Source organism: Amblyraja radiata, chromosome 9, assembly GCF_010909765.2.
Source record: "Amblyraja radiata isolate CabotCenter1 chromosome 9, sAmbRad1.1.pri, whole genome shotgun sequence".
NCBI classification, from domain to species: domain Eukaryota; kingdom Metazoa; phylum Chordata; class Chondrichthyes; order Rajiformes; family Rajidae; genus Amblyraja; species Amblyraja radiata.
The window spans coordinates 34,072,941-34,099,268 of NC_045964.1; the positions used below are offsets into that span (position 1 = coordinate 34,072,941).

Here is a 26,328-nt window from a genome sequence, read left to right on the forward strand (position 1 = left end):
CTTCTGCATGAGTGGAGCAGGTTGCACATCGAGGATGGATTGCTGTACCGAAGAACAACAAGTAGGAAACAATTAGTACTACCTCTGAAATACCAACCCGTGGTATTAAAGCACCTCCACGACAACATGGGACATGTGGGCATGGAGAGAGTTCTTCACCTCGCCAGGGTGAGGTTTTACTGGCCCTACATGAAAAGGTGTGTCGAGGACTATGTAACAAAGAAGTGCAGTTGCATCAAACAGAAGAAGCCTACAGTCCATGTGCGTGCACCCATGAGCGGTCTGAAGTCTAACTCACCCCTGGAAATGGTTTGTATCAACTTCTTACACCTGGAAAAGAGCAAAGGGGGTTATGAGTACATCCTAGTAGTAATTGACCATTTTACAAGGTTTGCTCAGGCCTACCCTACAAAAAACAAGTCTGGCCGGACGGCAGCAGAACGGATTTACAATGACTTTGTACCACGTTTCGGATTCCCAAACGAGCTCTATCATGACCAAGGACGTGAATTTGAGAATGAACTGTTTCGAACCCTTGGCCAGCTCTCTGGAGTAGGCCATTCCCAAACATCCCCATATCACCCGCAAAGTAATCCAGCAGAGCGATTCAATCGAACCTTGCTGCAGATGCTGCGAACTCTGACAGACAAAGAGGAGACATGGAAAGAACATCTCCCACAGGTTGTACATGCGTATAACTGCACCCGCCATGAGTCCACTGGCTATTCCCCTCACTATCTTCTCTATGGTCGACACCCTCGCCTTCCTGTGGATCTCTTGTTTGGGTTGGCTGAAGAAATAGATCCAGTGACGCACAAAGGTTATGCTGAGAAGTGGCAAAAAAGGATGGCGGAAGCATACCGCATTGCTAACAACAACAGTCAGTCTTCAAGTGCAAAAGGAAAGTCCTACTATGATCAGAAGGTGAGAGGAGTGGTCCTGAAGCCTGGACATAGAGTGTTGGTTAGAAATCTGGGAGAGCGAGGCGGGCCTGGTAAACTACGTTCCTACTGGGAGAAGAGGATATATGTAGTGAAGGAACAAGTCTCAGACAACCCAGTGTATGTTATTCATCCAGAAAACGATGGCAAAGGGAGACTGAGGACGCTGCATAGAAACCTGCTTTTACTGGTCAATGATTTACCAGTGGAATTTCCATCGCAGCAGACCAAACCAACTTCTAAGCCACAGACGCAAAGGAAACCTCAGTTGAGAAGGAGTGACATAAGAGGCAGAACCGAGAATGCAGAGACATCTGGTCTCGGATGAGTCAGGAGGAGGTTACTGGTTGAGGATACCCCTAAGTCGGGCTGAGCCAAGGACAGCAGCTACGCCTGAGAGAATGCCAGCTCAGACTCCTAGTAAACCTGCCAGAATCCAACATAAGCAAGCACAAAGAACACCCACTCGGGTGACCCAACACAGGGATGAAGATTCATTCATATCAGTCGGAAAACATGGAAGAAGTCAAGAACGGATGGAGGTCCAAATATCACCTGAAATGGACTTGAGGCCACCCGAAGCTGAAATACAGACAAAGGATCAATGGAAAAGACACTTAACAGATGAGGGCGAACTACAACATGAGGATGATCAGGACATTCCCCATGACACTGAACAAGCTGAGAAGATTGTGCAGGCGGACCCCGATGTACCTCAGATGGAGGACGAGCAAGAGTTGCCTCCGGATGCAGACCTCGAGGAGCACTCTCTCTCACACTCTGAACCTGGATCCCCTGTTACACTGAGACGGTCCACAAGGGAAAGACGGCCAGTCCAAAGGCTCACCTACTCATCTCTTGGTCATCCGACCTATCAACCATTTCCTGCTGTGAACACTATTGGCATGTACCTCATGCCCTATACTCACCCACTGTACAGGCCATCATTCCAGTGTGCACCCATGGTCCAATATTCATACTTGCCGTGTACTGTACAGGGTTATTGCGAATGCACAGTGGTGATGTAATCAAACTAGAGTCATATATTTTTTATAGTTGAAGATTTTGAATATTGTAAACATTTTTGAGTCTGTGAAAGATTGTTGATTATTTTCAATGGAATCTTGTGATTTAAAAGTGTCAGGAGCCACTTTTGTTGTTGGGGAGCATGTGGCGCACCTAAGACGGTGTGACCACCTCGATTTAATTTATTTGATGGTGCATTGGCAGTTTATAATGTGCAGCAGTGAGGCGGAACGCCTGTGTCACTCCAGTTGCTGCGGGGACTGGAAACAGCAAGGCACTTCCCCCATCTCGGCAGAAGCAAGCTCGGGATGAATTAAGACGCACCGTGTCTAAAAATAAAAAATTATGGGATTGGGGGTAATATATTAGCATGGGTAGAGGATTGGCTAACAAACAGGAAGCAGAGAGTGGGGATAAATGGTTCATACTCGGGATGGCAACCGGTAACTAGCGGGGTTCCGCAAGGGTCGGTGCTGGGACCCCAGTTGTTCACAATTTATATAAATGATTTGGAGGAGGGAACCAAGTGTAATATATCAAAATTTGCGGACGATACAAAAATGGGAGGAAAAGTAGGGGATGAGGAGGATAGGAAGAGTCTGCAAAAGGATATAGATAAGCTAGGTGAGTGGGCAACAACTTGGCAGATGAAATTTAATACTAATAAATGTGAAGTCATTCACTTTGGGAAAAAAAATGATAGGGCAAGTTATTTTCTAAATGAGGAGGAGCTGCGTTGTAATGCAACGCAAAGGGATCTAGGGGTATTAGTACATGAATCACTAAAAGTTAGTATGCAGGTGCAGCAAGCAATCAGGAAGGCCAATGGAGTTTTGGCCTTTATTGCTAGGGGGATTGAGTATAAAAACACGGAGGTCTTGCTGCAGCTGTACACAGTATTAGTGAGACCACATTTGGAATACTGTGTACAGTTCTGGGGTCCATACTTAAGAAAGGATGTACTAGCCCTGGAGGCAGTGCAGCGAAGGTTTACAAGATTAATTCCTGCAATGAGGGGATTGACATATGAGGAAAGGTTAAGTAGGCTGGAACTCTACTCTTTGGAGTTTAGAAGAATGAGAGGCGATCTCATTGAAACATATAAGATCGTGAGGGGCCTTGATCGGGTGGATGCACCGAGGATGTTCCCAATGATCGGGGAAACTAGAACTAGGGGACATAGTTGCAGAATAAGGGGGGGCTCTTTTAAAACTGAGATGAGGAAGAACTTCTTCACCCAGAGGGTGGTTAATTTATGGAATTCACTGCCCCAGGGAGCAGTGGAAGCAGAAACTTTAAATATATTTAAGACTAAAATAGATGGTTTTTTAGCTGCCAAGGGGATAAGGGGCTACGGGGAGAGGGCAGGGATATGGACCTAGGTATGGTTAGTATAGTAAGACCTGAGTGATCTCCTGGACAAGTGTCGATCGCCTGGATTGGGGTCGGAGAGGAATTTCCCGGATTTTTTTCCCGAATTGGACCTGGGTTTTTATCCGGTTTTTTGCCTCCCCCAGGAGATCGCGAGGTTCTTGGGGTGGAGAGGGGTGATAGCGGTATAAAGGGGAGGGTAGTGTCTTGTGTTCTGTGTCTTGTGTCTACTGTTTGTGGGTAAGTGTGTCTGTTTAGTGTTCAGCCATGAGCGAATGGCGGTGCGGGCTCGACGGACCTGGTGGTCTACTCTCGCACCTACTTTCTATGTTTCTATGTTTCTATGTGTCCTCATTTGCTATCTCACACCTGCTTTTATACAGGTTATCTATCTGCCTTACGGTGCCCATTCCTGGGACCCGTAACACCAGCAGTAGGAAGAATGAATCTACAATTTTTGATATTGATGTTGGTTGCGATTTTTCATTAAAAGGTAACTAATCGTTTTGATATGCAATTCAAATACATTGGGTGAGATTGTTATAATGAAAATATAGACTGATGCATGTTGTAGCTTATATATAAAAATGGTTGGTTTGTAAAACCAACCATTTTTTTTTAATATGTTGTGAGTTGCAAGATATATCAATTAATTATTTTTTACCAGGCATTGTAAGAGAGGTAACCTCCAGCTTCCAACAGGCTCTACATTGGGACAGAATTGAAATTATACTATTTTATCAAACCTCTGTTACACGTACCTCCATTACATCGGGCGGCGCTACAGTGGCCAAGTGAGCAGATTGGACATGGCCTGCAGCGACACGGAGTGGCGGTGGAGGACATCGACACAGCGCCTGGCCAGGCCGGCCCCTGTAAGTACTGCCGCAGGACAACAGGCCTTCATGCCCAAATTAAGACTCTAACATTATTACTTAAATTTCAAGGGTACAGAATAGTGCCTAAAACGTGACGACTCTTGTATACTGTCTTACACATTTACACTTAGTATGTCGGATTGTCACAGAACTGTATGCAAAGACAAATTCACTGTACTTGGTGCACGTGACAATTATTGTACTATTGAAATTCTGTATCATTTATTGAATTGAAACATGGAAGTTCTCATGGCATTCATGTCACCATTCATACTTCAAACGGCAAAAACACTAAAGCCCCTGTCCCACAGGCGATTTTTTCGGCGACTACAGACGACTAGGCTGTTTTCACATGGTCGCAGGGGTGACGCCTGTATGACGCCTGTGAGTAGTCTCCTCAAGTCGCCTAAAGAGTCGTAACGTTTTTCTGGTCGCGGCTGGATTTTGAAATGTTCAAAACTTTTCGGCGACTGTGAGCTTGACGTGTTTTGGGTCATGCAGAAATGTGAGAAAGACTACATAAATGCAATATAATCTTTGATTAATGATAGATTTTGTGAATGCCCTTTCCTTCTTCTTGATTTTACTGAGATCTTACTTGATCTTAGTGCTCCGATCGCTGGCCTGTGGACTATGACATCCTGAAGCCGCGATCTGCGGAGCTTCTAGCCGCTGGCGCAGCGTGGACTTTCCATCGCAGAGCGGGCGAGCCCTTGCAGGGGGTCGTTTGAAGAAGTGCTCCGACCGCCGGCCAGCGGCCTATAATATACTGAAGCCGCGGTCTGCGGAGCTTCTAGCCGCGGGCGCGGTGTGGACTTTAAGAGCTCTGACCGCCAGCCTGCGGCCTATAACATCGTGAAGCCCCGGTCTCCGGTAGGAAGCGGCTGATTCGGGACCTCCAAGCTGCGGAGTGTCACTCCGTCCGCTGTATGGCTGCTTGGTAAGTCAAATTCCACTGTACCTTAATTGGTGCATGTGGCAAAAAATAGGAACTTGAAGTTAAATTTTCAAAAACCCAAGGGATTTCTGCAACTTCATTTGCTGGTTGTAGGTTGTGGTAGATTTGCTCAATTTTTCATTAGAGTAATTTCTAATTGCTGTTTAATTAGTTTAAAAGTTTTCAGTTTCTGCGTCTATGCAATCAGCTATTGTATGGTGGTAAAATACAAGAAAACACGTAAATTGCACTCTGAACAAAGCATTGTGTTTATCTAATGCAAGTTACATAACATTTTGATCACAACAGCATATTCACAAAGTGACAGAGTATCACCAATACTCAAATACTTTCACAGCACTATTAAATTCCAATTCTAAAACTGATCGAGCAACGTTTTTTCGTTTCCTCTGTGTATGCGAGTACTCAGTGAAAATGATATTAAAGAAATACTGAATACTGAATAAAAAGATTAAACTTCCAGGATGAGATCTTCATTGTTTGATTTCCTTCCTCTGTCTCAGTCTTCTCCAAGCATATTGCAATACTGTACGACCCATTAACCACGTAATAGTAAAATTACGTCTGTACCATTCCCTAATTGAAGGAAGACGGAAAAAAAGTGACTTTTTCACCCGCTTAGTTTCTCCAGCATTTTTGTCTACCTTCTTTTAAATTCAACATTCTTCACCATATTTCAAAGTTAAATTACACATAATTTAAGATGCATACTTTGGAGCAAAATAACATTACAGTTGTTGATTAATTTACTTGTTTTTCAATTTCTAAATATTTTTACTCATAGTCAAGAATCAAGAGTGTTTTATTTTCATATGTACCAAAACAGAACAATGACATTCTTACTTGCAGCAGTACAACTAGTTTGTAAACACTGTATTCAACAGACAAAAAAGGAAGTTCAATAGATTAAAAACCCAATAGAGTGCTAAACAAAACAAAGCCGGAGGTCCATCGTGCACCCAATGCCGTTCATAGTGAGAAGTTTAGTTGGAGTTCGTAGTGTTCAATAGCCTGAAGGAAGTTGGGAATTAGCCGTTCCTGAATCTGGATGTTACCGTTTCAGGGGTTCAAGTGAAGAATTTAGAATATGTTCTAATTTTAAGTCTACTTTCCTTAATCTGTATTAATTTTTAAATGCTTATTGTTCACCTATTTGGAATTTAGGTGGGGCCCCTGCACAGAAGGACAAGCGTGTTATTACATTCCTTGATTGTTTAACTCTGTGCAGACCAACTGCTGGAGTATTCAAGGACATCTTCAACCTCTCGCTACTTTTGTCTGAGGTTCCTACCTGCTTCAAAAGGACAACTATCGTACTAGTCTGAAGAAGGGTCTCGACCCGAAACGTCACCTATTCCTTCGCTCCATAGATGCTGCCTCACCCGCTGAATTTCTCCAGCATTTTTGTCTATCTTCGATTTTTCCAGCATCTGCAGTTCTTTCTTAAACTATCCTACTGGTGACCTGCCTCAATGACTACTGTCCGATAGTACTTACATTCACCGTAATAAAGTATTTTGAGAGGTTGGTTATGGCACAAATTAATTCCCGCCTCAGAAGTGACCTAGGTCTGCTTCAACTTGTCTATGGCAACAACAGGTTAACAATAGATGCTCTCTGCCTGATGAAGGCTCTTGACCCGAAATGTCACCCATTCCTTCTCTCCAAGAGATGCTGCCTGTGCCACTCAGTTACTCCAGCATTATGTGTCTACCTTCACTTTAAACCAGCATCTGCAGTTCTTTCCTACACAATAGATGCTCTCTACTCTGCTCTGAACGTCTGGATAACAGGAACACACACATCAGACTGCTGTTCATTGATTCCAAAATCCTCACCATTTCGGCCGTGCCAATTTCTCGCTGCTGCCCTCAAACAGGAAATGCAGAAGCCTGCAGTCCCACACCATTAGGTTCTTGAACCAACCTGCATAACACTAATCCATCCTCAGCAACGGAACTACCACTTGCGGGCCACCACTTGCTTGTAATTGTGTTTTTGCATCAATATATTTTTGTTTTGCACAGCCTTTTTCATTTCAGTCTTGTAGAATTTGTGTAATTTATGCGTAAGCTCTGTTTTTGGGCATTGTCTGGGCCTAGGGGCTAGTGATGCTGCTACATGCAAGATTTTCATTGTAACTGTGCCAAAGACAATAAACGCAACTTGGCTTGACCCGATCTTTACTTGGGGAAATATCACAATATTACAGAAACATGCCATCCAAACAATTTACTGAAGACTGGCAAAATTAAGGAAGGTCTCAACAATAGACTGCCTGAGATGCAGTGAAGAAGGAAAAATACAAGTAATCTTTTATTTACTTCCTTTGAAATGCACAATTATAATGACTGAAGAATTACTGTGACCTTGTTCATTATGTCCTGAAATAAATTTGACCTCATTAGTTATCGTTAATTTATCTTCATTACTTTCAAAATTTCTTAGACATTGTTTGTACAAATTAATAATTGAAAAATTGATTTACTTACTTGTTGTAGTTCACATGGTTTTTATAATTTGTATTAAGAAACTTCTTATAAAATTCAGCCATTTCTTCTGCTGTCAAAATGTTTTTCCTCCCTGAAAATGTAATGTGATAAAATTAATTAGAGTACAGGAGTAGAGTTTTACACGCGTTCGATTTATGTGTTTTGAAATAATGCGCTATTCCTTTAATACCCGAGCTTGATTAAACACTCGATTTTTCAGAATAACGCACTCAAATTTACTGCTGACAGCACAGTCGCGTATATGTTTAAATTACGTGTTTTTGAATTACGCGCCGCTTTTCAAGCACATAAGTCCCGCGTAAACGCAAGGTGCTTGTACTGTGTAAGAAACCAAATTTGAATTTCAGATATTAAGTAACATTGCCTCGACAAAAGATCACCCAGTAAATTTTAAAACCATAACTAACTTCCTTTCAGAATTTTGGTCCAAGCAAACTTTTTTTGTAAGCACATTATCAAGATTCAAGATTCAATTTAATTATCACATGTACCAATTAAAGTACAGTGAAATTTGAGTTACCATACAGCCATACTAAGCAAAAAAGCAAAAATACACACAGCACATAAAATAAAGTTTAACATAAACATCCACCACAGTGGAATCAACATTCCTCACTGTGATAGAAGGCAATAAAGTTCAGTCATCTTCCTCCTATGTTCACCCGTGGTCGGGGCCTTTGAACGGGGCCGTTGCCGACGGTCCGCTCGTCGGGATGATCGAAACTCCGTCGTCGGGACGGATCGGAGCATGGAGCTCCCGAGTCGGCCGCTTCTTACTGGAGGCCGCTGCTTCACGGTGTTAAAGTCCAGGCCTGGCGATCCTCGGCAAAAGACCCCAGGCTCCGCGATGGTAAGTCCGCGCCGCACGCGCGGCTTGAAGCTCCGGACCGGTCTCCAGGAAAGGCTGCACCACTCAACGTTGTAGGCTGCAGGGGAGGACGGAGATGCGACACGGAAAAAAATCGCATCTCCGTCGAGGTAAGTGACCGGAAAAAAGTCCCCCAATCCCCTCCCCCCCCACCAAGAGGCATTAAAACAAACATTCAAGACATATTTAAAATAATAAAATCAAGCAAGGGACAAGACAGACTGCCGGCGAGGCGGCCATTGCGAGCGCCACCTGGTGGTATCAAAATGTACAATTTTTTTTAAATGCATTCAATTAGCACTGGTAAGATTTTAGGTATTAGGACAGTGAAATACCTCAAAAAGACAAAATATCACTGGTTTTCTAAGGAATTAATTCATTAAAAAGCATACCATTAACTGGAATACAAATCAGAATGCTTTAGAGCCCATTTTTTTCACATTGCTATTATTGAGATTTTACTAAAGTAACAGTATTCTATAATATGCTTGCATCTCATTATAGCACAAAGGGGTTTTAGTTATATTTAGATTCTTGTAAAATATAATTTATAGAGTTCGTAGAAATTGTTTTCAAATTTCTCAACATTTTAGATGTCTTATTTCAAATTAGATGTGATGTGGCTTGGCTAACTCTTTTCAGTTTAATTTTCTCTCTTGGGAAAAAGTAGTATAATTCCTCAAAAATGCATCAAGATCACATCTATTAGAAAACTGTGAACATATTATAGAACTGGGATTGTCGATGAAAAGTAAACACAAAAAATTAAAAAGGAATGATTTCTGCAAAGATTGTTAGAATAAACTTAAATCATTTTATGAAGAATACATAGATATGTGGAGAATTGGGATCATGTTGCACCATTTGCACTAATTGCCAACTGCCTTAGATGTGATGGACCAGATAATGTTCTTGTGTTGAAATATGCAACCATGTTTTTCTTGCTCCGGGTAGCAAAGTGCTCTTAAGTGCTGAACAAAGATAATGGTTTATATCAAAGATAGACACAGAGCTGGAGTAACTCAGCGGGTCAGGGAGAATCTCTGGAGAAAAAGGATAGGTGATGTTTTGGGTGGGGACTTAAGAACCATCTCAACTCAAAAAGTCAACCATTCTTTTTCTCCAGAGATGCTGCCTCACCCTCTGAGTTATTCCAGAACTTGTGTCTATCTATACTCTGAAGGTAAATTAGATTTGAATATGAATTTTCCATATTATTATTGAAAATTCAAACGGTAGTCTCAACAGTAAAGTCTTAAACCACACCAGAAAAAGAATGGCATGTTAAAATTTAAAAGTGATAAATCACGGAGTTATAAGATTTGGACGTTCAAGTTAAATCCTACGTTTATTTACTCTCCGTGTAAATCTCTTGTGAAGAGGAAATTGAATTGTACAGTGGAAGTCAAACATAAACGTAACATTGGTGATAAAATACACAATGGCGTCCAAAACTCTAAATGATATGCTAACATTCCAAACGCGAAGTGGAGGAATGGAAGGACTGTTCAGAAGCTTGAAAAATGAGGGGAATAAGCTTTTCCCGAGTCTGGTGGTGGTGCACGTTTCCAATCTTCTGTACCTTTTGCCCGACAGGAGCAAAGAGAAGAAATGAATGTGGTTTGACAAGTCTTTGATTATGTTGGCTACTTTTGCAAGTTAGTGTGAAGCGTAGATGGAGTCAATGGTGGGGAGTCTGGACTGTGTGATGGACTGGGCTACATCTACAACTCTGCAATTTATTGCTGTCTTGGGCAGAGGCACACTTTCCATAGTGCCTCTGTAGAAGTCTGCATGTTTTCCCAAGTTATCAATTATCAAAAATATCCATGAAATTCCAAAGAGATATTTACACAGCCTTGTTAATCTATAAAATGTATTTTACAATTAGGTCTTTTATTTATTTTTATTTATTTTATTTTATTATTTATTTCGAACAGAATAAAAGAATAAAAAGCAAGTGTGAAACAGCATACAAAAAAAAATATATATATTTATAAAGTGTCATAAACAATATCTATAAATAAATGAAATCATATGTGTCTGAAAAGGAGCAGGAAGAAGCCAAAGCTTATTAATGGATGAGGGAATTGAAGGCAATATCTGCAAGTTTGCGGATGACACTAAGCTGGGGGGCAGTGTTAGCTGTGAGGAGGATGCTAGGAGACTGCAAGGTGACTTGGATAGGCTGGGTGAGTGGGCAAATGTTTGGCAGATGCAGTATAATGTGGATAAATGTGAGGTTATCCATTTTGGTGGCAAAAACAGGAAAGCAGACTATTATCTAAATGGTGGCCGACTAGGAAAAGGGGAGATGCAGCGAGACCTGGGTGTCATGGTACACCAGTCATTGAAAGTGGGCATGCAGGTGCAGCAGGCAGTGAAGAAAGCGAATGGTATGTTAGCTTTCATAGCAAAAGGATTTGAGTATAGGAGCAGGGAGGTTCTACTGCAGTTGTACAGGGTCTTGGTGAGACCACACCTGGAGTATTGCGTACAGTTTTGGTCTCCAAATCTGAGGAAGGACATTATTGCCATAGAGGGAGTGCAGAGAAGGTTCACCAGACTGATTCCTGGGATGTCAGGACTGTCTTATGAAGAAAGACTGGATAGACTTGGTTTATACTCTCTAGAATTTAGAAGATTGAGAGGGGATCTTATAGAAACTTACAAAATTCTTAAGGGGTTGGACAGGCTAGATGCAGGAAGATTGCTCCCGATGTTGGGGAAGTCCAGGACAAGGGGTCACAGCTTAAGGATAAGGGGGAAATCCTTTAAAACCGAGATGAGAAGAACTTTTTTCACACAGAGAGTGGTGAATCTCTGGAACTCTCTGCCACAGAGGGTAGTCGAGGCCAGTTCATTGGCTATATTTAAGAGGGAGTTAGATGTGGCCCTTGTGGCTAAGGGGATCAGAGGGTATGGCGAGAAGGCAGGTACGGGATACTGAGTTGGATGATCAGCCATGATCATATTGAATGGCGGTGCAGGCTCGAAGGGCCGAATGGCCTACTCCTGCACCTAATTTCTATGTTTCTATGTCTATGTTTATTCACTGCTTGTAATTATCTTATACAAATTTAGCAGCTATATGTACACCATATGTACACCAGCCACTATATGTACACCAAATTATTTACATTTGAACATTAATCAAATATTTACAAAGCCATACAAAAAAGAAAATAAGAAAAAGAATTGAAATCAAAATTCAATGAAAATAATTTGCTCACCTTCTTCATCTCTTAACCCCAATCCCTTTGCTTTCAAACACAAGTGTATAAACTCTTCTTTTTCCTTAAAATTAATACATTATATTTTACGTAAGAAGCCAGAGACACATTCAGTATTATGCTCTTACAATTTCATCCTTTGTAGCTTCAGGTTCTTCGGAGTAAACATCACCAGAAATTTGTGCTGGAACAGTCATATCGAAGCAATAGTCAAGAAAGCTCACCAATGCCTCTACATCCTTAGAAGCCCTAGGAAGTTCGGCATATCCCAAACAACTCTCACCAATTTCTACAGATACGCCGTAGAAAGCATTTTATTGGGATGCATCACAGCATGGTTTGGAAACAGCTCCATCCAAGGCTGCAAGAAATTGCAGAGAATTATGGACTCTGCCCAGATAATCTACTTCATTGGAGACTCTCAGACTATCTTTATTCAGACGCTTGCAACTAAACATTATTCCCTTTATCCTGAGTCTGTACACTGTGGACAGCTTGATTGTAAACATGTGAAGGCATTCCGCTGACTGGTTAACATGCAACAAAAAATCTATTCACTGTATCTGAGAGATCTGTATCTGTATCATGTGAGAATAAACTAAACTAAACTAGAAAAATTTTTAGACCATGAAATTTCTATCAGTGGGATTTTTTTTTAAATTGCTTCTGGAGTTTAATCATAAAGCCCATTTGTACTCTCTCAAGTTTTTCTTTTTAACGGAATTAAATATACTTCAAAGGTCTCTAATGAAGTAGATGGGAGGTCAGGATCGCACACTATAGCTGGTGAGAGGACGGTTCAGTAGCCTGTTTTATAGTTTTTCAGGAAGCTTTACAGGGATGATTACAGGGAGCTGGGTGTCCTTGTATATTAACATTCTGATATAGCAAGATGACCTTTATTTGAAAATAACTTAAGAGTAGAGATATCCTGGTCCAATTATATAGGATGCTCTTGATTTTATATATAAACATTGTTTGTAGGTCTGGTCTCCGGCCAAAACGTTGGATATGTACAATAGAGCAATAGAGGAAGTGTAGCAAAAGTTACTTATGGAGTGGTGGGTTTGTTGAGTAGGAAAGGTTAAGCAAACTGTGTTATGCATCGATTAGTGTTGTGCAGTGTTCAAGAACTGATGGTTGTTGGGAAGAAGCTATTCTTGAACCTAGTGGTTTTCAGATCCATATATTCTTCCCGATGGCAGGAGTGAAATGAGAGCGTGACCAGTGTGGTGTGGTCTTTGATGATGCTGGCTGCCTTCTTGCCTATAGATCTCTTCTATGCTGGGGAGGTCAGTACCCATGAAGGACCAGATGGTGTCCACCACTTTTTGTAATCTCCTTCATTCCTGGGCTTTCGAGTTAACTGAGCCAGGTCATGATGCAACCTACAGTATATGCTCCAGCATATACTGTAGAAATTCAAGAGAGTAGCCGTGGACACAGCTGACTCTAATCAAGAAGTAGAGTCATTGATGGGCTTTCTTTATATTTGCATCATAACTGCATGATTTCCTCCAAATGCTACAAGTTCCTCTTACCGTCGCCCCAAACACAAACTGATAGGTTAATGGGCCAATGTTCGTAGACGGGCATTTTGATTGTTCCCTCTGGGAGCTGGCAGAGACCCAGTCGCCAAATATCTGCCTTCAGTGACAGATCCCAGTAACTCAGCAGTGAAGTTAATGCTGGTACTAACCTGACACAAGATTCCCAAATGTTGTGAATCAGACCAATCATTTATTATTTCCTAGGTCAGAGATTGTCAAATAGATTAAGAATTATATGAAATCTATTTAAAAAGTTACAAAAGTAATACTTTAATCCTGCGCGGTATAAAATTTAAAGCGAAAGGCCATTCCCACATTACTTCTGACACATTTGCAACTAACAGTGCGCAGCACATATTTTGTAGATTCAAAGAAAAGAAATGATGCAAATTTTGAGTATTAAGCTCATACAGAATTTCAAATGAAAGAATAAACAACTTCCAATACTCGCCTTATTGAAAATTATGTTCTGATTTGACCAAAATTTCTGGTTCCAATTCTGTGTGTCTATTCTTAATTTTCTCAGCTGCTGTTCCAGCTTGGATTCATTCTTTGGAATATAAAACTTTACGCACCTTAGGTTTGAAAACCTATCCGGAGGGCCAACCCAGTCAAAATGCGAGTCCACTGGAGGCCGAAAGTCTGAAATCTAAAAAATACTTCAGTCAGATACAATTTATTATCATTACTCCTAAAACCCGAGAGAGATTGAAACATCCCAGGCTGCTGCCCCACCTACACTAGTCCCGCCTGCCCACATTTGGTTCATATACCTCTAAACCTTTCCTATCTTTCTACCTTTCTTATTTGGTTCATATACCTCTAAACCTTTCCTAGACTCTCTGTATACTCTCATGATTTTATACACCTCTTTCAGATCATCCCTCATCCTCCTGTGCTCCAAGGAATATATTCCCCCCCCCGAGCTCAGGCCCTCAAATACTGGCAACATCCTTGTAAATCTTCTCGGCACTTTTTCCAACTTAACAACATCCTTCTGATAATAAGCCTTTCGAAAATAATCAAAAAGGATTAAGTTCAATGAAACGGATTAAGCAATTTTATAAACGGACAATGCGCAATGTATACATAATGAAGAAATCAAGAACTGCAGATGTTAGTTTACATGGAAAGATGCTAAGTGCTGGTGTAACTCAGCAGGTCAGACAGCATTTCAGGAGAACATGTTTCAACTCATGGACCCTTCTTCAGACTGAATATTGTGTGCTAGTCCGAACTCCTTCAGACTGGCTGCAGGGGTCTGTGTGGGTGGGGGGAGCTGGAAAAGCTAGAAAAATAATTGTTAATGTTCCTGTATTCATTGCATTTTAAATGATTTTTCAGGTGCAATTGCAATGTTTTAGCAGCATTTAGACAGGTACATGGATAGGAAAAGTTTAGAGGGATATAGGCCAAAAGCAGGTAGAGTGTAGATTGGGGATGTTGGTCGGCATGGGCAAGTTGGACCGAAGGGCCTGTTTCCACACTGTATGACTATGATCCTGTATCAGATCCAAAGGCATTTGTTGTAACACCATAAAAATACAAAATGGTTAAACACAAAACTACAAGCCTATAACAGACACAAACACTGGAGGAACTCAGCGAGTCATGCAGCATCTCTGGAGCAAGGAATTGATGCCGTTTCGGGACGAGGCCCTTCAGACTGCAAGTCATGGGAGAGGGAAACTAGAGGTATGAAAAGGTACAATGAACAAATGAATGAAAGGTATGCAAAAGGACATTCGAAGCAAACCTATAACAACCCCCTACATGGTGCACTTCCCTGTGTGATGCACCTTCAGTAATTATAGAAATATAGAAAATAGGTGCAGGAGGAGGTCATTCGGCCCTTCGAGCCAGCATTGTGATCATGGCTGATCATCCCCTATCAATAACCCGTGCCTGCCTTCTCCCCATATCCCCCGACTCCACTAGCCCCTAGAGCTCTATCTAACTCTCTCTTAAATCCATCCAGTGACTTGGCCTCCACTGCCCTCTGTGGCAGGGAATTCCATAAATTCTCAACTCTCTGGGTGAAAAAGTTTTTTCTCACCTCAGTCTTAAATGACCTCCCCTTTATTCTAAGACTGTGGCCCCTGGTTCTGGACTCACCCAACATTGGGATCATTTTTCCTGCATCTAGCTTGTCCAGTCCTTTTATAATGTTATATGTTTCTATAAGAGCCCCCTCATCCTTCTAAACTCCAGTGAATACAAGCCTAGTCTTTTTAATCTTTCCTCATATGACAGTCCCGCCATCCCAGGGATCAATCTCGTGAACCTATGCTGCACTGCCTCAATCACAAGGATGTCCTTCCTCAAATTAGGAGACCAAAATTGTACGCAATACTCTAGATGTGGTCTTACCAGAGCCCTATACAACTGCGGAAGAACCTCTTTACTCCTATACTGAAATCCTCTTGTTATGAAGGCCAACATTCCATTAGCTTTCTTCACTGCCTGCTGTACCTGCACGGCAACTTTCAGTGACTGGTGTACAAGGACACCCAGGTCTCGCTGCACCTCCCCCTTACCTAACCTAACCCCATTGAGATAATAATCTGCCCCTTTGTTTTTGCCGCCGAAGTGGATAACCTCACATTTATCTATATTATACTGCATCTGCCACGCATCTGCCCACTCACTCAACCAGTCCAGGTCACCCTGCAACCTCCATTTCACAGTTCACACTGCCACCCAGCTTTGTATCATCCGCAAACTTGCTAGTGTTGCTCCTAATTCCCTCTTCCAAATCATTAATATATATGGTAAACAACAGTTGCGACCCCAACACCGAGCCTTGCAGCACTCCACTCGCCACTGCCTGCCTGCCATTCTGAAATGGAATTATGTACATTATGGACCACCCTCTGGAAAAAATAGGCAAATCTTCGTCAACGTCGCCTAGGGAGAGGGAGCTACAATCGGGACACCTTTCCGCGACCGAGTTGCTGTGAATGATGAGAACTGGAAACACTTTACCTCTGCACTGGGCTCTCTCTGATCAGGGCCACGGGTTGAAGCTCTTGCCCGGCCATAATTCGGCGCTTCGGTTCCCCTCAGGGAAACACTGCGAAATATTAATCTCCGGACGAGGTCTCCCAAAGCACCGAACCCGCGGCGCATCACTTTTCCACAGAAAAGTCAACTAAACCTCCCTCCCCCTTAGTATCTTCGCGTCCCACTTGTTTAACAGACGGCCAGCTGCGGTTTACGGCGGTGAGGCAACCAACTGAACGAACGAAAAGCCACACTTCCTGTCGTAAAAGGAGACACTGCCGTAGACTGGAGCGGCGGTCCTGTCGTTCGCTTCAGGTACATCAGGTGAGCGCGTCTGCCGGCCCGGCCTGGCCTGGCCTGTCCTGCCGGCCCCGAGGGGCGCTCCCGGGGAGGGGGAGGTTGTGGAGTCGGGGCAAAGCTCGGTGAATCTGGGGGCCGGGCTCTTACCGCCAGGCGGGGGCATGCGGTGTCACATGTGGGTCATGGTCACGGTCCCGGCCCGGTCGCGGGCTCTCGCACACAAACACATCTATATAAACACGCAAAGCCAAACATCCGCATATAGACAGACACAAACGCACATTGGAGGAACAGCATCTCATATTTCGCTCGGGCAGCTTACAGCCCAAGTGGTATGAATATTGATTTCTCTCACAAGGTAGCCCCGGCATCCCCTCTCTCATTATCCCTCCCCTACCCAAGTCGCACCAGCTTCTCGTTTTCACCCCACAAACAGCTACAATGGCCTTTCCTTTATCATCGTTACTTTTTTGCATAGCTTTTATTAATTGTTCTTTATCTCCACATCGTCGTATATATCTCTCGTTTCCCTTATCCCTAACCAGTCTGAAGAAGGGTCTCAACTCGAAACATCACCCATTCCTTCTCTCCAGAGATGCTGCCTGTCCCGCTGAGTTACTCCAGCTTTTTGTGTCTATCTTCGGTTTAAACCAGCATCTGCAGTTCCTTCCTACAGACAAATTATATATATATATAGATATATATATATATATATATATATATATATATATATATATATATATATACACATACACATACACACACACAAATATATACATATACTCATACATATATTTATGGAAGATAGATACAAAAAGCTGGATGCCATCAGCGGGTCAGACGGTATCTCCAGAGACCCACTGAGATACTCCAGTTTTTTGTGTCCATGGTTTAAACCACCATCTGCAGTTCCTTCCTACATGGTGGGGCATTCCTTGTGTCTCAATTCCATGGAAATGTGCTGCTGTAGAGGGGCAAAATAACTAATTGAAGGAAAGTAGTTTGGCAGCTTCATCCATATGCTAGCCCAAACCACAATTACCTGCCATATTGTGTAGACACAAGGAACTGCAACCTACATAACTGGTTTACAAAAAAGGACACAAAGTGTTGGAGTAACTCATTCGGTCAGGCACCATCTCTGGAGAACATGGATAGATGATGTTTTGTGTTGTAATTCTTCTTCAGACTGAATCTTATGTGCTAGTCTTAACTCCTTGACTGAGGATGTACCAGTGAAGAGGGAATGCATTGGATTTTCTATACTTTCTCTTAAGTATGGTTGGCGATTTAGCCAATGATTTACTATTCTTTGGGTGAAGAAATTCCTTGTCATCTTTGTTCTGAAGGGCTGATCTCTTATTGAAGACTGACTCCTGCTTCTGGACCTCTTAATTTAGAGGAAATAACACTGGATGTGGATTTATTCCTGGGATGTGGGAGCTTGCACTATAGGGAGAGATTAAAAAGTGTGCGTGAGAGGGGTTGCAATTTGGAGGGGGTTGAATATAACTCCAAATGAGAATATAGTTGGTAACAAAGAATATTAAGAATATAGGTGTTCAGATGTGCTAAATAATAGAATAATAATTTGATGGTGTGAGACTCATATGGGTTGAATTTCCATGCCTGATGAAAATGGGACAATGAAGTCAAAAATAGTAAGTATTGACCTGCTAATGTTGTAGTGCCAGGGATATTTCGCCACTTCTGCTGCTAAACCCCAATCCTGTCTATGAGTCAAACAATAAACACGTTTGAACATTAATAGTGACTTTGTGAAACATAGGATTCCAATTGCTTTCTGACCAATGGTCAATGTAGATCCCAAAAGTGAAGCGAGGATTAGAACTGTCCATTCAGTCTCCAGAACCCATTATTGGATTTTGTTCCAATCATAAACTGAGCTCCTACTTCACAAGCCTGCAAATCCAGCTAACTATCCAGTGAATCTTTTCTGCTCCTTTTCCAACAATGACATACCTCCTATAGCTGGGCAAACAGAACTGCACACAGTACCCCAACTGTGGTTTCAGCATTGACTTGTACAGCTACATCATGATGAGCCAACTTCCCCTTCCCACTAAAGGCAGGCATGCCATATGCCTTCTTCACCACACTGTCCACCTGACTGGCCACATTCAAGGCACCATGCACCTTGACTCCCAAATGTCTATGTTCTACAGTACTTTCCAGGGTTCTACCATTTACTGTCCTATCCTGGTTTAATGTACCAAAGTGCAACTACCTTACATGTGTCAGGGTTAAGTTCATTTACCATTCTTAGAATCATTGAGTCCAGCAGCATGGAAACAGGTCTTTCAGCCAAAGTCGCCCATGCTGACCTAAATGCTTCATGTAAGCTTTTGCCTGTTTGGGCCATAACCCTCTGAAACTTTCTCACTCTCCAGTACAGCGCCAAAAGCCTGTTTTATTGCCAAATATCTAATGATCTCAGATAGAGGAAAATACATTTTGGAAAGCCATATCATTGAACAAGCACAAAAATGAATTGTTGTTTGTCTGACATTTTACTTTTTTCCCAGAAGCAGGAAAGTCCATCTTGCTCAGTTTAGTCCCAACTTTTCCCATAAAACTCCCAGTAGTCAAACATTAATCAGAAACTAAATTAATTTTTCATCTGGTGAGTTTGTTTTTGGCTGAACTTTGGAATAATAGTACTCAGAGATTCACGTTTCCTCGTAAAAGTGAAAGAGATTGAAATTTCTCATAATTAAGTTTCCCTTATGCCATTCTGTACACTGATATTGCAATAATAGATACTTTTAGATTCTAATGAAAGCAAAATCATAATTAGGAAAGAGAAATTTAAAAAAGTATTAAAACAATAGCACAATTTTTAACTTGCCATTCTCCTTGCTTTTATTATGATTTCATCAGTGAAACAATGGGTCTTCTGTGATCTAAATTGCTTAGCAACATGGAATTACCTACTATGGCTACATTCATGTGCACAGGGTACATCCATTTTTCTTAGAATCAATGCATCTTCACCCTAGAATAAATCTTTTTACAAGGGCTTGCCTAAAGTTGCCCCCAAGCAGACATATCAAATCTGTAAGTCTGTGCATTCTTATATTGACTTTCCTCCATCTATTTTTTAAATGTGTGCTGTCGGTGTTGTAAATTCTGTACCGAATGAATTAAATGTGTCATTGGAAGTTCATCACTCAGTGCTTTGCCTAGAGTGATGGCAATACAAGACAAGATAGTCCCAGATTTTTTCTCCCTCATGGTTACTTGCTGATTGATCTCACCCTGCAACACGATCGCGGGCATACTGATCACGTTGTTTAACTGAACTAGTAAGATAGCTGTCATGGTTCCATTTTGGTGGTGTTTGGTGGAAAATGAGTGAGAGAAGGATTATATTTTTTAAAAAAAAGGTTTTTCTAAGTAGGTCGACATTGTTCAAAGCTAATGGACTTTTCTAGGGGCGCCGCATGATGGCAGCCTCTGCCTACAGTCTGTTTTTCCATCTTTTTTTAATTTTTGGTCTGTTTAAAAGTATGTGTTGGAGTATTTCTTAATATTTTTATGTGGGGGTGGTGGGTAGGGTAAGGGGGAAATTGTTTCCCAGTCCCTGGCGAGGATGCGACTATTCTCCGAGTCACGTCCTCGCCCCCCCCCCCCCCCCCCCCACGGCCTACCAACTGGATTGGCGCAGCCTTTCTTGCCGGAAACCGGACCAGAGCTTCAGTGGCGGCGCAGCACTGGATTCACCGCAGAGTGCCTTACCTGGATCGCCGTTTGAAGCTCCAGAGTGTTGGACCTGCTGCTTCAACATCGTGGAGCTGTGGTTGCGGAGCTCCAAGCCACGGGCGGCGCTGACTTTAACATCGCGGAGTCCTGGGATCCCTTTGCCGATGACCGCCAGCGTGAATCTCCGCCCAGCTCGGCCTATGGACTTCAGGAGCCGTGGTCTCCGGTAAGACGTGGCTGATTCGGTACTCCAAGCCGCTGAGGGTGTTCTTCCGTTCCGACGTCAGAGTTCCATCATCCCGGCAAGAGGGCCTGAACATCGGACCGCCCGTAGCAGAGGTCCCGACCACGGGTGAACAACAAAGAACATCGTAGAGGAGGATGACTGAACTTTGGTGCCTTCCCTCACAGTGGGAAACTTTGATTCCGCTGTGTGTGGATGTTTATGTTATAGGCTATCGTGTTCGGTGTTCTTTTTTTTATTCGTAAGGCTGTATGGTGACCCCAAATTTCACTGTACCAATTGGTGCATGTGACAATAAATGTCTCTTGAATCTCAAATTAACATTCAGCTAATGACATAGTGGAAGCAGAATAAAGACAATCTACAACATATATGAATAAAAAACTTTAATGTTTATTAAGCCATGCTTGCGTTGCTGTGAAATCTTTCAACCTGATCTTTCAAAATTAAAAACTTACAAATAATTCAGTACTAATATTATTATGTAAAATGCTTAAAAACAAAAACAATGAAAAGATAAAATGGAAACAATTAAAAAAATGTGCAAGGTGATATTTAATCCCTCATAGCCATTCCCTTCCATTGAAATCAATGAAGAAGCTTTCCCTGCGTCAGACCAAACCTGGCACAGGTTGCCTGCACATAAACCACACAGTAAATGGTTGGAAATAAAACACCAAAGTTGCACTCAGTTATTGAAGCAAATATTTCTGATTAGGTCAGAAACTGCTGACATATCTGTGCAAAATGTCCAATGTCAAATCAATAAGAACATAAGTAGAAGCAGGATTAGGGCATTACTATGAGGAATCAAGGAGATCAATAGAAATATGTTTGAAAAGAAAGATACAAACTGCTGGATGAACTTAGCAGGTCAGGGAGCATCTCTGGAGAACATGGATAGGTGACATTTCAAGTTGGGACCCTAATTTAGATGTTTGCTCATAGAAATGGAAGCAGGAGCAACAAGGTATGAGGGCATGGAAGCAGAGCTATATAAATAGGCCAACAGATCGGTCAGTTGATTTGCAGTAGCAGATATTTCAGGTAGTCTTTCAGAAACTAAGACTAAATCCAAGTGGAGGACTCAACAGCCATGCTTAACTAAACTGCATAAAGACTGGAGGCAGAAGATTGGACAAAATATAAAAAACAGCAATGGCTGCACACCACTCGATAACATCTTGCCAACCAGAAAAATCATACCCGCTCTCAATTTCCTGTTCACAGCTAGTCTTCTACCTATGCCAATATGTTATCACCACATTCAAGATCTTTAATCTCTGCAGTAACCTTTGATGTAGCAACTCATCAAACACCTATAAGAAATCAAAGGTACTTCCATTGCTTTCCCAATCCATAGAACATACTATTTCTTAAAATAACTAAAATAAATTGGTCAGCAATGATTTCTCACCACCCAGTCTACCTGCGTCGCCAATTATTGATTGGTATAAACAAGATTACGAAGTTGGTTATCATTAGACCAGCCATAAATTTATTGAATGGTGAAAGAGGCATAAGAGTTATCTTCTAGTGTTCCAAATTCCAATCTAGCTAGCCCCTCTGCTGGCTCTGACATTCAGTAAGATTGTGGCTAGCCTTTCACTTAAGTTCAACTATCCTGCACTAACCCACATCCCTTGATTTAGTTAATATCCAAGATTCTATCGTTCTCTGTCCTGAATATATTCTGCATATATTCTCTTAGGTAGAGAATTCATTACCCTCTCGTTAAAGAAGTTTCTTCGCATCCCAGTTCTGAGTAGCTGACATCCGGTACTAAATGTGGCAGCCTGGGTAAACATCATCCCTGCATCCTCTGTTCAATGCAGGTAAGAATTTTGGGATGCTTTCTTGGCTGCTGAGGGAAACCATGACATGAGGCTTTTGATGCTCCTTGTCTGTGGGAGTAGTACTGAGAATTGTAAATGTTGTACCTCCTTAAAATGTAGAAAAGAACAAACCTAGCACTTTCAGACCAATCAACCTTGTGTTTTTGTGTCGGGTAAACAATTAGAGACTATTATCAGACACAAAATTAATTTTCTTATTGAGAATTGTTTAAAAAAAGGATATCGAATGCCTTTCTTTATCACATATCTTTGTTGACGCCATATATGTGGCGACTCTTTGCGTACTTTGTGTATTTTAAGCAAAAACATAGAATTTCATTATATTCAGGTATATTGAATGGGACCAATGTGACAATAAAGTTTCATTTATTCATTCATTCGTAAAGATATTTGAAAGGCAAAAACCCAATTTTGCTGGAATTAGCAACACAAACATTTCCCACATTTCCACAGTCTTCCTCATTCCCATTTAAACATTCCAACATTTCTTCCTCGAGGATTTATGCAAGTTCACCTGAAGTATAATTATGAAATTTACATCATACATGGTTCTTGATTCTCCTACTCTGGGCAAGAGTGTGTTCACCAGATCTATTCCTCTCATGATTTTGTCCACCTCTATAAGATCACCCCTCATTCTCCTGCGCTCCAAGGAATAGAGTCAAGCCTGCTCAACCTCTCCCTGTAGCTCAGGCCCTTGAATCTTGGCAACATTCTCGTAAGTCTTCACTGCACCCTTTCCAGATTGGAAATGTAACTGCCGTCTAACTATATTTATTATTGTCTCTAGAATTAAAGTTTAGATCTGAAGCCAAGAAGTGACTCCATGACCAGCATTTTTTCATTCAATTTCAGACACACGATGATTCATTAGGGGGAAAAGAAAACATGGACATGGGTCAACAACATCCTTCTTTGATTAAGGTTCAGGAAATTCAGAAGGAAATACTGGAAACCAAACGACTTGTACTTTTGTTCAGTGGTACTAAATCTGACAGAGAATATAAGCAACTGGAGAGCTCTTTGATTAAGTTGCTGTTTGAGTTGGATGCAGTAGATACAGACGGCAAGACGGCAGTTCAGAATGGCCGCAAAGTTGCAGCAAAGGACGTGGAGGATCTTCTGAAGGAGCTGGAGCAAACCGCAACTCACCCGTCACGCCTGAAGGTGGAACAGATCTTCGGTGATGCACAGCAGCTGGTTACCAATGAGCTATCATCTGCTGAGGGCTTGATAACCGAGGAGTTTGCTGATCGCATCCAAGAAATCATTTTTCAGCTGGCGCAGGTTAAGACAGGAGGGAAAATTAGCTTGAGGAAAGCCAGATATCGAGCACTGACAAGAATTTGTGCTGTGCAGGACATCATTGACAACTGCATTGGGCGACAAGCACTCAGTTTGCCCCTCTCCACAAATACACATCCTTCTGTTTCTAGAATCAATTCTGTTTTATGTGAAGTTAGCAAAGGAAGATGGGATGTGATTGGCCTGCTGATGAGCCTAAACTCCCTGGACAATTGTGCCCATCTGTCCCGTGTCCTCACTGGATTGTTAATGCAATTGGATGCTATAGATGTGTCTGGACACTTGGAGGTGAGAAACTACAGGAAACGAGTGGTGCACGAAATCAATTGCTTACTGGGACATTTGGAGATGGAATCAGAGGGAGAGTCTGCGGGACGTTATGATTTAGCACAGAATCAGTCCATCAAACGGATAGAGGACATACGTCAGAAGACGACGCAATTAAAATATCAGCTGCTGCAACTGGAAAATGCCTCTGATCTGCACTTCAAACCACATGCTGAATTGCAAAGTCTTCTCAGCGAGTTGGATCAAGTTGACATTGACAAGAATCCATGTATTCGTGAAGCTAGAAGAAGGTCAGTGGTTGATGTGCAGGCTGTGATTGCTTATTTTGACTTGAAGGAGGCTCTTGAAAAGAGAGAGAACATGAAGGAGGAACTAACAGATGAGCACCCTTCACAGAAAGCCATATGGGAGGTCCTACGTCACTTATCAGAATTTCAAAAGCAAGCGCTGTCATTTGATGGTGCTAGAACTGACAAGAATTATGTGATACTGGAAGAAATGCTTACAAAACAACTTTTAGCACTCGACGCTGTGGAAACTCAAGGAAATGATGGTGCTAAGATTGCCAGAAAACAAGCAGTGAAGTTTGCCCAGAATATTTTAAATTACCTAGACATGAAAACAGATGAATGGGAATACTAATTCATGAATTAGTATTTTTAAGCTTAAGCTTTTTGAACAGAAGGGAATTGTTCAGACTACTGCATTTATCAATGTCATGCAGATTAAACCCCATCTCATAAGTTATCATCATTTATAAAAGAAGACTTTACAAAAAAGATGAACCAAGTTTTAGTACAAATGAATGCTATGGCAATGTTTTGCATATTTTATTTTAATGTCATTAAGGTTAAAGTAAATTGGTATTTGGAAATATTCTAGTTAAAATATTGGAAGAATTTAAGCCCTATCACATGCTGCTTTTCAACATTTTTAAAAATGTCATGTTCAGGACATCAGCTGAGAAGTGTGGATCTTCAGCTACATATATTTTCACGGGCAGTATGGAGTGCTAGATGCACGCCAGTTATTTTTGTTTTCTTTCTTTGTGGGCTATATGTTTTTTCTATTTACATTGGATTAGAATAATTCATAATCATAGCTCATAGTTATTTTGTAGTTCATGTACAGCATGCCACTGCACTCTCCCATGGACTGTATTGTTTTCTTTTCAGACTTAATATTAAAATCATTTTAAAATGACAGATTATTTCAAGAATGAACGACGTTGGCAAAGATTTTACTTTCAAATATTAGTGTGTTAGCGATATTGAGTGCCTATACTTGGAGAATATTTTTTCAAAAATTGTTACACTGCACTTGAGAATCCTTTGACAAAGGTGTGCGTAAACACATCACGCTTTTGTGGGATTCCAAATAAATAACCGCACATGACAAAAGTGCAGTTTGAATGTTATTTAATAATATTAAATAAAACTGGATTTCAATGAAATTGAATTATAAAGTGTCTGTTTTTAACAAAGTATTAGAAATTGATGGAATACCTAAACTGGATAAGCATCTGAGAAGCAAGCCCTACCATCACGCTGTGCTCCTCCGTTGTTGACCATAAGGAATGTTGCAAAGCTTCGGGGAAATTACTCTGGATACTTTCTGATGATTACTACAATATTTTGTAACAATGATTGCAAAAATTATCAAGTATCAAGCAAATATATCAAATATGTATCAAATATATGAAATGCATCAAATCTAAACATAAAAAATAAAAACATCAAATATATCAAAAACATCAAACAAAAATAAAACAATGCATCTCTCACTATTAAATCTGATGCCTTAAGAATGAGCCATGATGAGGGGGAATTAGACAGTTTATTTAATTTTTTAAAAGTATATTATTTCTTATCAAATTATTTAATTTGCATTTTAAACTACAATAGTGTAATATTATATATCCTTATTGTCCCTATTCCACAAAAGCAAGCTGGCTAATTAAACCTATTGTATCTTTCCCTGGCATACTTTTGTCCATATTTCTAGTGTCTCAAAATAGAAGAAACACCACATGCACAATATTCAAAAGTATTTTGAACGTAGATTAAAACTATACGGGATGGGTAAGGGCAGTGTGAATTCGGCAGTATTCATTTGCATTTGAATCAATATTGTAGCAAATCTTCTCAATAAAATGTCAATTTTCAAAACTAAGGAACTTTATTATGTTCTTTACGTCTTTGATGAGAAAGGATGTCTATAACACACACTCTGTTCAACAATTCAATTGTGTTCAATTCCACTTGAATATAT

At 41.2% G+C, this 26,328-nt stretch overlaps 2 protein-coding genes across 8 annotated transcripts; one reads left to right on the forward strand and one right to left on the reverse strand.

Annotated features, from left to right (window-relative positions):
- Window positions 1–147: 147 nt before the first annotated feature.
- On the reverse strand, window positions 148–16,575 carry LOC116976952 (cytochrome c oxidase assembly factor 8). 4 transcript variants are annotated; one of them, XR_004413078.1, is made up of 7 exons: window positions 16,324–16,575; window positions 13,790–13,987; window positions 11,789–11,852; window positions 7,667–7,757; window positions 5,623–5,750; window positions 5,472–5,535; window positions 148–159 (listed from the first exon to the last, which is right to left on the reverse strand). XR_004413078.1 is itself a non-coding variant. In XM_033027076.1 (6 exons), the coding sequence occupies exons 1-5, from the start codon at window positions 16,465–16,467 to the stop codon at window positions 5,648–5,650; spliced, it is 600 nt and encodes a 199-aa protein (XP_032882967.1). In that variant the 5' UTR covers window positions 16,468–16,575; the 3' UTR covers window positions 5,399–5,535; window positions 5,623–5,647. The 4 variants fall into 4 exon arrangements, 2 of the variants coding, with proteins under 2 accessions (XP_032882967.1, XP_032882966.1); XR_004413077.1 differs by having other exon boundaries at window positions 5,472–5,750; XM_033027076.1 differs by lacking the exon at window positions 148–159 and having other exon boundaries at window positions 5,399–5,535.
- Window positions 16,576–16,598: 23 nt separating this feature from the next.
- On the forward strand, window positions 16,599–25,902 carry bag5 (BAG cochaperone 5). 4 transcript variants are annotated; one of them, XM_033027071.1, is made up of 3 exons: window positions 16,619–16,665; window positions 22,320–22,443; window positions 23,320–25,262. In XM_033027071.1, the coding sequence occupies exons 2-3, from the start codon at window positions 22,438–22,440 to the stop codon at window positions 24,697–24,699; spliced, it is 1,386 nt and encodes a 461-aa protein (XP_032882962.1). In that variant the 5' UTR covers window positions 16,619–16,665; window positions 22,320–22,437; the 3' UTR covers window positions 24,700–25,262. The 4 variants fall into 4 exon arrangements, with proteins under 4 accessions (XP_032882965.1, XP_032882962.1, XP_032882964.1 ...); XM_033027074.1 differs by lacking the exon at window positions 22,320–22,443 and having other exon boundaries at window positions 16,599–16,665; XM_033027073.1 differs by lacking the exon at window positions 22,320–22,443 and having other exon boundaries at window positions 16,624–16,656; window positions 23,320–25,902.
- Window positions 25,903–26,328: the final 426 nt, after the last annotated feature.